General features: G+C 29.9%; 5 protein-coding genes across 5 annotated transcripts; 1 reads left to right on the forward strand and 4 right to left on the reverse strand.

The window, feature by feature from the left end:
* Positions 1-3,397: 3,397 nt before the first annotated feature.
* GO595_009074 (Kelch motif family protein) lies at positions 3,398-4,579 on the reverse strand (the record flags this gene model as incomplete). Its single annotated transcript, XM_067922719.1, has 1 exon — positions 3,398-4,579. The coding sequence occupies one exon, from the start codon at positions 4,577-4,579 to the stop codon at positions 3,398-3,400; it is 1,182 nt and encodes a 393-aa protein (XP_067770859.1).
* A 578-nt stretch (positions 4,580-5,157) lies between these two features.
* On the reverse strand, positions 5,158-7,119 carry GO595_009075 (uncharacterized protein; the record flags this gene model as incomplete). The annotated part of the gene is made up of 1 exon (XM_067922720.1): positions 5,158-7,119. One exon carries the CDS (start codon positions 7,117-7,119, stop codon positions 5,158-5,160), a length of 1,962 nt encoding a protein of 653 aa, XP_067770860.1.
* Positions 7,120-7,339: 220 nt separating this feature from the next.
* GO595_009076 (FYVE zinc finger family protein) lies at positions 7,340-8,548 on the reverse strand (the record flags this gene model as incomplete). Its single annotated transcript, XM_067922721.1, has 1 exon — positions 7,340-8,548. One exon carries the CDS (start codon positions 8,546-8,548, stop codon positions 7,340-7,342), a length of 1,209 nt encoding a protein of 402 aa, XP_067770861.1.
* Positions 8,549-9,013: 465 nt separating this feature from the next.
* Positions 9,014-11,470, reverse strand: GO595_009077 (TELO2-interacting protein 1-like; the record flags this gene model as incomplete). The annotated part of the gene is made up of 1 exon (XM_067922722.1): positions 9,014-11,470. One exon carries the CDS (start codon positions 11,468-11,470, stop codon positions 9,014-9,016), a length of 2,457 nt encoding a protein of 818 aa, XP_067770862.1.
* A 646-nt stretch (positions 11,471-12,116) lies between these two features.
* Positions 12,117-14,309, forward strand: GO595_009078 (paired amphipathic helix containing protein; the record flags this gene model as incomplete). Its single annotated transcript, XM_067922724.1, has 1 exon — positions 12,117-14,309. The coding sequence occupies one exon, from the start codon at positions 12,117-12,119 to the stop codon at positions 14,307-14,309; it is 2,193 nt and encodes a 730-aa protein (XP_067770863.1).
* Positions 14,310-15,130: the final 821 nt, after the last annotated feature.

Genomic DNA, 15,130 nt, shown 5'->3' on the forward strand with positions numbered 1-15,130 from the left:
TTATATTGGATGCAAACAGAAAGAATTCGCGATGTAAACCAATAAGGTCTTTCATAATACAAAAAATTATTATTAGTACGTACACCAATAGATTTTTTATTTCTTTTTATTATAAAGATATCATTATATGAAGCAAAAAGTTCATTCAAAATATTTCCTTTATTATGTAATGTGATTATATTATGATTATTTAAATCGATTTTACCAAAAGTTTTATTAGAACACCAAAAAATTGAAGAAGAATTAATAAATTTTACGTTTTCAATTGGTAATTCTGAAACTTTATATTTGTATCTAATATAATTTGTTTTATTGTTTGTAATAATTATATTTCCATCATTTGTGCCAAATTCTGTAGTTTCAGTGAGAAAATCAAATGATGTATAATTATGTGGAATCATTTGAGTTATATTTGTAATTAAAAAATTGTTTTTTGTGATTTTTATCATTAAGAAATATTTATTAGAAATGTAAATCAACAAATGTTTAGAGAAATGTTTACAATAATTTAATAAAATATAATTAAAATGAATCGTTCCAATTCCAGGTAAAATTATTTTAGCAATACAAATATTGAGCTTATAAATTATACTTTAGAACAAAAAGGAATTGATATTAATGCTAAAGATATTTATTTGTTTTATTTGAAATTTATTTTAATAATTTGATATCTTAAAATAATATTTAGAAATTATTTAAAATATTTTATACAGCACTTATTAAAGCATCTGCAAAAGGTCATATAGAAATAGTTAAATTACTTCTTGAACAAAAAGGAATTGATATTAATGATAAAAATATTTATTTGTTTTATTTTATATTTATTTTGATAATTTTATATTTCAAAATAATATTTGGAAATTATTTAAAATATTTGAAACAGCACTTATGGAAGCATCTGCAAAAGGTCATATAGAAATAGTTAAATTACTTCTTGAACAAAAAGGAATTGATATTAATGATAAAAATATTTATTTGTTTTATTCGATATTTATTTTAATAATTTGATATTTCAAAAATAATATTTGGAAATTATTTAAATTATTTAAAACAGCACTTATGGAAGCATCTGAAAATGGTCGTACAGAAATCGTTAAATTACTTCTTGAACAAAAAGGAATTGATATTAATGCTAAAAATAAAATTTATTTTGATAATTTGATATTTCAAAATAATATTTGGAAATTATTTAAATTATCTGAAACAGCACTTATGAAAGCATCTTCAAATGGTCATACAGAAATTGTTAAATTACTTCTTGAACAAAAAGGAATTGATATTAATGCTAAAGATATTTATTTAATTGAACTGATATTCCTTTTAATAATTTGGGATTTAATGATATTTTTTGAAATTGCACTTAATTAAGCTTCTGATGAATGCCATTAAAAAATACTAAAATTATTTATAGAAAGAAAAAAAGAAGAACTTTTCTCTCTACCTTTGCATAAAATATCTTCATTTTTAAAATGTTTGTAAATTTTAATAATTGGAAAAATAAAAGAAAATCATTTGGTTTATGAGGAAAAAAAAATGGGGAAAAAAATTCACATAAACTCATTTTTAATAACGAAAGATTTTTTAATTAAATCGAAACCATTGTGGAAGAATTTTTATGTAGCCCTATCCCAAAAAACTGTCTTTACAAAAGATTTTAAACAAGAAACTGGAAAAATTGAATAATCAACAAAAATTTTTTACAGCTGTCGGCCATTGGAAGCTAAAAATTGTACACTTTTTAACACAAAAATATATGATCGTCTTTTAGGCATTAAAACTGTCCGTTGTACATTAAGAAATTGTTCACTTTTTAACGTTTTTTGCCAGGACATTAATTTTTATCCATCGGCCTTTAAAAATGTCCACTTTTAACCGTTGGGGAAAATATTAAATGCTTTATAAATATTCAAAAAACAAGAGTATCGCACCTTTTTATTTCAGACTTTAAAATGAAGGAAATTGATGTTGGCCATAAATCGATGTTTATCTCATTATAAATGGAATATATCAAGATACGTTCAAATTATTATTATTAATTTTTTATCACATATATATGTACTATATAAAAATATTAATATTTAAGAAGAGCTTACCAGTCACAAGATCTCCATTTTTCGTAATATCACTTTTTCTCCAAAACGTACAGAAAAAATCCCTAAAATCGCTGTTCATAAATATATATGTATATTCCTCTATCTATGTATAAGTTTCGAGAAATTTCGTAAAATTTATTTTGACTGCACCTCTGCATCTCCATCTAAAATATAAAATAATTTTTTTCAGTTTTTAACAATAAGAACAAGAATTATTGTTTTCTGTATCCAAAGAAGCAGGTAGAGGTAAAATTTCAAATTCATCAGGGATTGGTGGTCTTTTTTTGATGCATTGTCGAATAATTGATTCCATTGCAATTTGAACATTTTCACCTGTTTGAGCAGAAACTTCATAAAAAAGTTTGATGCCATTCATTTGTGCAAATTTGAGTGAGATTGAATTTTGAACATTCTTTTGTGGAAGATCTGCTTTATTTCCAAGTAGAAGAAACGGGTAATCTTCTGGATCCATGATATTCAGGTGTTTACAAAATTCGTTTTTCCATTTTTCAAGCATGTCAAGTGAATTAATGTTCGAAATGTCATAGACCAGAACGCATCCATCAGAACCACGATAAAATACCTCATCTAAACCAAAACGATCTCTCCTATTTGGTTCATCTATGAAACATCTAATATTTTTCCCGTCAATTTTGAATGTTTTGTAATATAAATCAAGACCAATTGTTGCGTATTTACGGTTTGTCATTTCATGCTCAAATATTTTTTTATACAAAGTTGATTTTCCAACATTTGGTTCTCCAAGAATAACAATTTTGTAATACACAAAAACAATACGCTGTGAACCAAATAAACGGTCGTTTCAAATCAAAAAATCAATTTTTTTCTCATTTTCCACTGAACTAAATTTAAAGAAATATAAATAAATAGATATATATTATATTCAATAAAATTATCTTAACCAAATTTTGTTATCTTATTTTTTTTATGAGCAATCCTCAAAATTTCATCAGGCTTTTTTGGGCTTTAGGATTAAAACCAGAAGTTCAAATTCGAAATATATATAGAACTAATAATGGTTAATATTAATTTATATAATTTTTGTTTTTTAGTTTTCATTCTGTTTTGAAGTTACACAGAATTTTCAATATCTAAATATCAGAGCAAAAATTGAAAAATCTGTCTTTGCAATTTTTTATAATTTATTTATTCTATAAATAGGATAATTCTAGAAACAATTTATTTATTGGAGGCTCTGTAACGCAAAGAAGAACGAACTTCTGTGCAGAGTTTTAAGAAATTATTATCGAATTAAAGAAAAATATATTTTTATTTTTTCATTTCTAAGAAAGGTTTAACACAGCAAGCATATCTTCTCTATGGTGTATTACAGCCATTGCATCACCGATATAAACGGTGAACAATGGGGGCGGGTCCTTTTCGGGGTACCCCAAAAACGCCAAAATTGTTCTTTTTTCCGCAACGTAACAAACGCCGAACGAGTGAATTCTTGGTAGCATAAACAAACCTTGTTCACTCACGGATCCATCTGATATAGATACTGATTCGCCATCTGGCATCACATGAAACACAAACCACCAAAGACGCTGTATGTCACACGCGTACATTAGTGTCCATTTGTTATTCGCTTTTCCTCCGAAATAAAAAAGATATTTCTCAACAAGTACCATACCAGCAGATGATGATTGACTTGGCGGTGGCGCACCAATGCATTCTCTTACTGCCATTTCGTATGTTTCCATGTTTAAACATAGAAAACCACCAAGTTTACTTCCGCCATAACTATATAAAATGTTATCAACAGGAACAAATGGAACTGCGGCACGGCCTGAGATCTGTTGAGGAACTTGACTCCATGTCATTGTTTGTAAATCTAAAACGTTGAGCTCATTTGGCCATTCGCCATTAAACCCACCCCATACAAAAAACTTATTATTACCAATGCAGACAATTGGTGATGACCGTGGTGATGGTGGGGTGCCTTGCGTTTGAACCATAACTACTTCCCCTGTGGTAATATCTATTGTATGAAGATCTGAAAAATAGTTTGGATTACAATAACCGCCAAAAATTACAATGTGTGTTCCAATAAGACATGCGCGGGAGCCACTGCGTGGGCAAATTTGAGCCCCATAAAGTTTGATTTCGCGCCAATTATATGTGAGCGTGTCAAGAGCCCAGAAATCATTTAGCGGTTGTTCTGATTGAGTAATGCCATATCCTATGTAAACTGTATGATTTGGTGGATCATAACAATAAAAATGACCTGTTCGAGGAACAGGTCCTAGATTATTTGCAGTGGTCACAGACCAAATTCCTGTATATCCTGTTTTCAAAACATTTACGCGATGGATGGTTTTACAGTTTGTATTTGGTTTAAGAATATCAGATGAATTTCTTTCATCATTCATTCTAGAAGCACCAACTGGTATATATAGGTCTTCTGTAAAAGGGTGAACAAAATTTGATGTATCTGCATAAGGATTACTTGGTTGGAGACCCATTGCCTTACCTCGCGATAATAACCGCCATAAATTTCAACATTAAACGGGTTTGTTAGAAAGAAAAGAAAAGAGAATATAAGGGAAACTAAAAACTAAATGAGGAAATAGTGATGTTTTTTATCTAAAAGGATGGTGTTTAATTCATAATTGTTATTTTTTTAATTTGAAACACTGATGAAATCATGTTTTTTCATGATGCTCTTGAGTCCGATAATTATGTTATTGGCGCATTGAATTATCCATTTAAACTTTTTGACAGTTTTCAATTGCTCACTTTTGGAAGAACACATGTGTTCGTGACAGTGTCACTTTTTCATCTCAGAAAATAAATTTACAACAAATCACAATTTACACATTTTCGTTTTTTTATTGATTCTACAATTAAAGATTTCCTTTGACTCCACAGTTCACTCATACAATTTCCATCATATATTTCATATGATTTTATTATATTGTAAAATGAAAACATAATCCTTAAATTTAAAGGGGAAAATAAACATTTTAATAATAATATAACGACCAAGTACATTTTAAATTAATTTAAAAAAATCATTAGATTTCTCAAATTTCTAATAATTTTAGACTAACATTGATAGAATACATGTTACAAAAACAAGAAATACTGTTGGAATAATTTTCCAACCTGAGCTATTATAAGTTTTTCCTGTGAATGTATAAAAATCCTGAATCTGTGTATCTGGTTCCCCTTTTGCCTTTATTGAGAGCATTTGAGGTACCATTAAAATTTCATCAGGTACATTAATTCCATTCTCTGGAAACTTTAGCAAAATTCTATCATGTTCAGTACTAATTTTATATGGTAATATATCAATGTTACCAAATTTTAACTCTGTTATTTGTAATCCACTAAGTTTTTTACCTATTAATAATACATAATTTCCTCCATTTCGAGGACCACGATCTGGAATTGCACGTTGTATATTTATCATTGGAGTTTTTGGAAGGTTTGCACAGGCCTCTGCTGCATTTGGACAAATGACATATCCTAGTCTTCCTTTTTGATATACTTTTCTACCTTTTCTAGTGCATAAATGTTCTCTTCCATCAGCTAGAATTAAACGAATTTTACCATCGGATCCACAACGTGCCTTTACACATATCGGATTTGCTGTTAGAGTTAAATCATATATTGAGCCAATCATTGTAGAAAGAGCACACACACTACCAGGTCCATAATTTTCAAAACTACGTGTAAAATCAGGGTATTGATTGGGTGTATTTGGATTTCGACAACTAATAAATGTCGGCATAAGTACAGGAGCATAATCAAGAAGTTCTTCAGAGCCAATGTTACCTCCATCAGGATTTATCCAATAAGATTCATTAGATCCTTTTGGAGGAAATTTTGTGTTAGTACTTCTCATCATGGATTCACTTCGTATATCACAATTAGCTTTAGTAGAATAATCATAATAACAATATAATCGGTAAATAGATGAACAGAAATAATCAGAAGGAAATGAAAGTTTTGGAGGTTTTACCAATACTTCTTGATTTGGAGGAGATGTCCCATGAAGTTTCATATTCATATATACTAATTCTTCCATATAAGTATAGTTAGGATCATACCATCCTGAATCATATAAAGAGTTAAAAAAGATTCCAGTGAAATAACCTGGACCATAAGTAACTCCTTGCATAACATCAGTAAAATATAAACGTGAATTAGGATGTGAACCAGCTGTTCCAGATCCACCACCATCTTCAATCTCTAGTCCAAGAGTCGCTAGCTTAGGATCATTTACTTGAAAACGATCATTAACCCATTGAGTTAGACGTGGTGTATTAATAAAACTTTGTGTTAATCCATATGAGTTAACATATGACTGAATAGTATTAGTATATCTTGTTCCAGTCTTTCGGTCTATCCATCGATTAAAATGAGAAGCTGAGAAAGCAAGAACATGAGTAAGTTCATGAACAATTGTAACAAAAAATTGATTACTTCCACTTGTTCTGTTTTCAACAGATACAGGAACTTTTGCAGGATTAATAGTTACGAGGCCTTCAATAGGACGCCCATAATCATCTGGTTTATTATTTATTAAAATTGTTGATGCAGTTGCTAATGTCGTTGATGAATGACCAAATGGACGAGAAACAACAAAAAGATAAAGATCAATCCCTTTAACAGTAGTATTAACATTACTTAACCCATCAATTGGTCTAAGCTTAAGATCGCCATCATATTGAGTAACATTTATTATATTATGAATGAAGAGTTGGACATTTTTTATTGTTTCAATTAAAATTTCTTTCTTTTGATTTGTGAGGACATCATTCTCTTGACAAGGATATCCATTTTTAATTTGACCTGGTGAAGTACACTTTTTATTATCTATATCCTTTTGTATTGGTGAAACATCAAAATGGACTCGAATAGGTTTCCTATCTGTTGTTTTAAATTTCATTCCTTTTGAACGATAAAGCTTATATGGATCTGCAACTCTCAGATACTTATCTTGCTCAATATCATGAGTACATCTAAAGATATGCGAAAGAATTATAAATAAAATCATAAACACAAATATAATTTTTTACTGGTTTTTAAATTAATATACTTAGTATTATATTTTTTATAATAATTTAACCCATTCAAGAAAATATTTTTAAATAATTTTGTTAAAAAACCATTTTAATATATATAAATTTCTTTTTGTTTTGTGATTACATCAAATTTTATGATAAATATATTACACAATTTTTGCAATTTAATTAAAAAAAATGATTGAAATTCGTTTATTGTTGTTGTTGTGGTTGTTCTGTTTCTTCATGTTCTGCTTTCTTTGCCGTTAATTGCTCATAGCATTTATTGCATACCATCTGTGGCTTCTTATCCGAAAACTGCAATACGATTTTATGTTTTGCGCATGCGCTGCAGATGCAATCGCCACAATTTCTGCAATGATGTCTTCTATTGATCAATGTAAATTTGGAATCACATATCATACATTTTGGTACAAGTTCATCAGGAATCCAAACGGGAGCAAAGTCTGCGTTGCTAGCAGATTGTGGCCATTTGCATCTGAAGATAGATTGAGCTTCTGTAAATGCGGTTAATATCCTATCCTTAAGCTTAGAGTTATCAAAGTTCACTCTGAAGCTCTTCTTCTTGGTTAAAATGTCCACTGCGTTAAGGAATGGACCTTTATCTTCAACTGATTTAATCCGATATTCTCCTAATGGAACAAACCTCACAAACTTGTTTCCTTTACCAATAAAAAGACCATCACTAAAGATTATAAGGGTTCTAACATCTTTAGTCTTTCGAGAAAATTTCGTCGCTTCGCCTTTGAAAAATAAACGTCTTCCGATTTTTGCCACGTCAAAACCGTCGATGTTCTTTTCAAGTCTTTGCATCTCTTCAACGTCAGCGACTTCGTTGAAGAGGATACTCATTCTTGCTATTTCACTCTTAGAGAGAGACAGGGCATTGTTTAAAGCAAGAGAATCTTCACCATTTACACTTGAATATTCTAAAAGTGATTCAAGTAAGGGTGATAAAAAGGGTAAGTGTTGTATTGGCGTAAATAGAAGACATTCAACAGAATAATTTGTTTCGTTTTCTATTTCTGCAAAGAAATCATCTTTTTCTTTGTCTTTCTTTCTTTCATCTTTAAGATTCTCATAGATTTTATTGAACTTTTGTGTGTAATCAAAGTAAACTGTGAAGTATTGTTGGATATCGGAAAAGATTTCAGAAATTGGTTTCTGTGGATCGTTTGCATCAATATGTGTTTGAATTGATTGGTTAAGAAGCTCGGTCCTTTCTATGACAGCAGGTATTCGCTTGAATATAGACCAAAACTTGCTATTTTGATAATCAGGGAATTTATTTTGGAATGGTTTTATGAATTTTTCGTTGAGAATACCAACGACTTCTAGATAGTCATTGATAGATTTTTGTGCGTCCTTCAAATAGGTAACAGATTTCGGAACCTCTGACATTTAAAGATCGTAAATTTTGATCTCATTTTTGAATAAGTCTGTTTGTCAAATTAGAAGAAAACGTTAACAAAATCAGTTTGAATTCAATCTGAATGAAATATATCAGCCAAAATCGTTTTTCAGGAGGCTTTCTCAATACTACGCTTGCTATCATCGTGTTTTTGATGTTTCTAGTAGTTCTTGTTTGGATGAACAAGAGAAGCATTATTGACATTTTTAAAATCCCTAATAATTCAAGAATTTAAAGAAAAACAAGGTACGTGAATCACCTACTTATAACAGCGTATTCGATAAGTAAAATGTATTATTTATTATTTGATTACCTTTCTTGACCAATTTATAATTTCGCATAAACTCTTTTTGTTTTTGTTTAACTTACTTCGTTCACATACGAAATTTCATCTATTTAATTCACAAGTTTTACATATTTTCATTTTTGTGAAAACAATTAAATAAATTAAACATTTATTTACCACACAAAATCCTTCCAATGTAATTCCGTACTTCTCTCGGTACGTCACCCAAATATTTTGTCGGCTTAATCTTTTCTGGTATCAATCCCGCAGCCTCCAACATTAAAGCCCAAACGAAAGCCTTTGACGCCACAAACAATTCCTTTAAGCATATTCTTGCGTATTGTTTGATTTCATCCAACACGTCAGCTTCGAAACACTTTAACAATGTCATAAACACTTCGACTTCCAAATTCTCGAAAATATTATCATCTTTCAAAGCGACTTCGAACAACTTCAATAGCGAATCCATCATTTTTGATGCATGTGTATTATGGTTTTCATTTTCCTTTAATTTCATCAAATTATTAATTAACAATTCGGAAAATGTACTTAACAATTCACGTATTCTACCACGCACAAAAGATCTCGCGGTAACTAAAGCAATACGTAATACATCGACTGCTCTTCTAACAGAAGAATTCGAACAATCGGCAGAAGTCTTTAATATTAATACTGTTGGTCCCCACATTTGATGAATCATTGGAAGTAATTTCTCTTCGCTTTCGAATTTAGGAATTGCGCTTATGATTGAATCGAATGCTGCACATTGCATTGATATCGAAGGACATAATATAAAATGTATACATCTATCGACGATATTTTCACTTTCAGATGGAATTTTCTCGACAACACGTGGAAACATCCTTAGTATAGGCAATGAAAATGTATCACGCGTATCTAAAAGCTCATAAATCTTAGGTAATAAATGTGATAATAAATCACTGATGTCGCCATCAACTGATATAATCGCACTAAATACTGTTAATACTTCTGGTGATACATCAACAAATTGTAATCGTGCTATTAATCGATCAGTAATGTAATCAACGTTGTTCATTAATAGTTGTGCAATATCTCCATTTGGTGATATATCTTTAAGTACTGCTTTAGCTGTTTGTTCTACTGATGGATATGGTGATGCTAAACATTCGATGACTCGATAAAGTAATTGTTGTAACATCGATGTGCCAAATAATTTGGATGACGTTTCTAATGCCATTTCTAATGTTAATACTGAACGTGGATTTGTTTCTTTAGGTGTCCACCAATTCGGTTGTTCAATAATCGACATCATTAAGTCAGAACATTCACTATCGGATAAAACTCCAAAGATATAAAAGATTTCAGGTGCCATTGTTGGGTTTTCTGATAAAATATCAATTAATACTTCAACAAATTCATTTGTAGGTAAGTTATGGATAATCGATAAAAATGAATTCATGTGATTACTACTATTTAAATATGGTCGACGACGTAATATAAATCCTCCATCGATTTCACAGATTTTACTGTCACTTGTTTTAATCTCTGAAACTAATAAAAGTGCTATGGTAAGTGAATTAAGTGATGTAAGAATTTGTGAATCAAAGTCATTGTTTTTCCCTTTGTTAATGGAAATAATACCAGAAATTGATTGAAGAAGTGAAAGACACTTTTGATCGTCATTGCTACGAGCAATACGTTTGAGATCGTTAATGCACCTCTCAAATTCAGCACTGATTTGAATGGAACCGCCAAGTGAAGCAACGATAGATGACGCTTCAGCGCGAACTTGATCGTCAGGATCTGCAACAGCTGCAAATATACATCTGACACATGGTGAAAGGGAATCTTTAAGAAGTTCACTTCGTTTGAGAAGTAAAGAACCACTTAAAGATACTCTTGATTTCCGACTAAGATTATTATCAAGATTTTGAGAAAATATACGCTCAATAAGTTCACTGAGTTTAGAGGCGTCTTCTTCATTTAGTTCAGCTGTGGTCCATAGCCATTCAAGAATCTCAAGAGAAGTAATTATGATTTTATGATTATTATTTGGGGTAATTAATGTGGTTAAAGCAACAGAAACACCGGGGAGTATTGATCTAAGTTGATCAACTTGAATTTTCTGAAGTAATTTTTGGAGATATTGAACCGATTTAAAACCATGAACAACTGTAGATTTGGTGGCATATTCAAGAGCTGTTGAAATAAGAAATGCTGCTGATTTAACTTCAATTGTTTCTGGTATTAACTTGATTAAAATTGAAAATGAATGATTTCCTATTTCTTCAAAAAGTTCTCTTTTATGCTCGATTCCATCTTTTAATACAAAGCAAATTAATTGAGATGCTTCAATTTGACTAACAGATAATTGAATTTTTTTTGATAAAATATCTTCGAAAATTAATAAGATGCCTTCAATTAAAGTAGGTGAAAGATTCTCGGTTCCTAGCAATGGAAGAAGAGATTTTTGAAATAAAAATGAGATGATATTAAAAGCTGATTGATCAGAAGAATTTAATGCGGTTTTAAACTCATCAAGATAAGATGATAATTCACGAATTGCTTTTTTAGAAGTCGGAGCATTCTCAACTTCTGTGATAATATCTACAATTCTACTCCAATCTGTTTTCGATTTTTCCATTCGATTTGGCAAACCGAAAATTATCTGGTCGGCCATTTTTGAGGAAATCAAATTTCAAAATTCAATATTGAAGAAGATAAAAAAAATTTCTTATTGTTGTCATTGATCTCTTAAGCCATTTAATCGAGTATGTTAAAGTTTATGATTTATTGAATTTATTTTTACAAGTGATTCCCCTCATAAAATAAACGTGCACTTTTTGAAAGCATATCGTTGTTTTTTGGGGTGTACCAATATTATGTTTTTTTGACAAAAGTTTTTTGTTTTTAATCTTCTAGTTAACATAAAGCACCATTCAAGCAACAAATAAAGCCCACTAAGGTCTTAAAACTTCATATATTTTTTCAACTTACAAATTTATCAAACTAATATTATCATTAATTCCAAGTTATTAATGAACATTTCTAATTACAAGCATCATTTTGAAATTAGTTTTTTATTTGAACAATTTCTCCACCATTTACTTACGTTTGAAATTAACATCATCTAATTTTAAACGACAGAATTTCATCTTCCTTATTAAATCCATCTGAGCACATTGACTTTGCATCAATACATAACAGCATAATGAAGAATACTGTTGGGAAGATTCTCTGTTTTTTTAATAATTAAACAAACCTTTTCAATTTCACCACTGTTCTTCTAAATGAATGAGGATCGAGCACTTCTTTCATTTCTTTCGAAGCTACAACTTAAATGTGGGAAAGATCATGTTCGAAGTGATTTAGTGCTTAATGCGCTTGAGCAATTTAGGAATAATGAAATATCTAGAGAGCATTGCATTAAGCTGATCATGAATTTACTTCGTCCTTTTCCTAAACTAGCTGCTCAATTCGGGAGAATTGTTGAGGAAGTCCCTAAACCTCAAACGAGAGTTGGATCAATTTCATCTGATCCATATATCAACACTGTAGTTGAATTTGAATTATGGCCGAATGCAATCAAGAATATCCTTTCGAAAGCAAGGAAAGCATTACTTGACCAATGTACTCTTGAAGATCTTTTTGTTGATATTGAAAATATTAATAATACTACATCTGGGCCTTTTTGGTTACTTTGGGATCTCTATCATCCTATTCTTCCAAGCTGTTGGTTTATTCAAGCAATATATGATGGCACTGTTGAAAATGATGCAATTCCAGATCATCTTAAACTTGAAACAGATCCCCTTAAAAGTGATAAAGATCCTGTTTCCCTTACACACAACACTATTATTGATTCTGACCTCGTTTGTTGCTATACAAGTGATTGTCGATTCACACCATTACCAATTGGGTTACTTCGCCATGGCTCATATGGACTTTTAGGGCGATCCAAAGTCAATGCGCAATGTTCTGGGCGTAAACTTTTAGATTATTCAGTTACAAATGATCGATGGGCAACAGCAGCATCCGGATCCGAACGATGTTTTAATCCATCACCGAAGAACCAATTTGAAGAAAAACTATTTATAATGGAAGATGAACGTATTACCACTGATGTTCGTATTTCGCGAATGAAAAGCACCAATTTACGAATTAAGAAATTAATTGAATCCGTTCTTCATAATAACTTTTTTGATCCTGAAACATTTCCGAAAGGCGTTTTAACATCATTAGATGTTCTTACATTAAAAGAATTATATGGCAAAGACTTAAGTATGTTATATAAGAACATCATACAAAATCCAGTTGAAATGTTATCGATTATTAACAGTCGAATCGAAGAAAAGATTTCAATGTTTGAAGAAATACGTAATAATAAAGAACGCGAATATTATGAAATCAACAAAAGGAATTATCCAAAGTCACTTGAAGTACGTAATGTCGAAAAAGTAACAACATCACAAACGACAAAAGAATTCACAAACTTTGATGAAATTAAAGAAATTTTACATTTTCCGAAACGATCGATTGAATTTACCATTGATATATTATTTAAAACATTTAAACTCACCAACAATAAAGAGACTACGTTTATCTCGATAATAAATATGTTATTAATATTATTCGGATTAAAAGGACCTGAAAAAGCGTCAATAAAAGTTAATCCAGTTTTCCCATCGTTACATGAATCGAAATATTATACGAATCAAACGTTTATCATCTCAATTGATATTGCGATCATATTACAAATGTTTGAGAAGATATTAACAACAATTAATGAGTTTCTCTTAAATGAACCATCACAACAACAAACGAGTTATGATACAATTAATAATACGCGCGGATTAAACTTAGCGATAGCTATAGGTCATGTTTCACAAAACGCATTACATTCGAGTATCGATGAAGAATCACTTAAAGAGATGTTACCACAATATGTAGTTAGTAATAAACATAACGCTGAATTAGAATCATTATTTGATAATCAATCGGATTCGGTTCAACAAACACTCGAAGGATTAAAACGAAATATTAATAACTTCATTAAGAACTCAATTAATTTGTTGTTGGATGATTTTAATAATTCATTAATAGAAGCATTAGATTTATATAATAAAAACGAATATATGGCTGAAACTCTTACAATCGTTTCAGGTAATAATTATTACACTGCGTTAATAAATGAAAGTGAAAATGAAGAATTTGTCGAAATGAAATTAATTAAAGAAACGCCAAGAATTACAAAAATTAAAAACTCGTATACTGTGTTGTCACAACATGAAATAGGTCCAATGTTAGTGTCTAATTTGGTATTGAATGAACAACAAGATAAAATGTTAAGAACTATTTACTTGAAGAATAAAAGATCAGTGCCAAAGAGAAATGGATTTAGAACTTTGGAGTTTAGATTGTCTAAAAATGGAATCGAATTTAGAGGCCCTGGAATAAATGTTATGAAAGCTTCAGATGTGTAAAAATAAAAATATTATGGATATATAACTTCTTTTTAAAATAGAAATAATGTTGATGTTGAAGTAGTATTCTTTGTACTGTATCAGATTTATGCTTAAATGAGTTCATCTTTCTGTATTATTATTTTAACTTCATTAATTTTAAGTACCTATATTCTTGATAATCATGGAACAAACATTTGTCTTTAAAAGCTGCTAAACGATGATAGACACATAACCAAGTTGTTATTTTAAGAAGGAGATATTAAAATTTGGGGCAAATGGACTTTTTCCCATACCAAAAATTAAATTAATGAATAATTAAGAGATTAAAAATGGAGGCAAAATATCCTCTCTCAGAGGCAAAAGTGACGCCGCCCATTGACACTTTTCTTTACTCATAGATAAAAATATAAATATCTTGATTAGTTCATTAGCCCCTATTAGGACGACCGAATGACATGAATATAAATATAGCACTATCATACAATTATATGAGAGACCCTAAAATACAAATAAAATATTTCAATCATCAAATTTTATTTTTTTAAATCAAAAAAAGCCATAAATAGAATTATTAAGGACTCCCCGTATGTTACAAGCTTATATATTTTAACTTCCCGTTTCAAATACTCATTGTGTTATTTTTGTCGGAAGCATATGGAACCATCTATGATAATCTATAATATTCTTACAACTTAACCCCTTTTTTTTATGTAATTTCAGCCAAATTTCTCAAAAATACAAAGCTTCATTTAATTGACCGTTATACGCGTAAGTCCTTCAATAAGAAAAATCATTAATGAATAATTTCCTCTTTATTTAAAATTTCAAATTGAAATCTC

Source organism: Histomonas meleagridis (assembly GCF_020186115.1).
Source record: "Histomonas meleagridis strain 2922-C6/04-10x chromosome Unknown contig_82, whole genome shotgun sequence".
Classification (NCBI taxonomy): Eukaryota; Parabasalia; order Tritrichomonadida; family Dientamoebidae; genus Histomonas; species Histomonas meleagridis.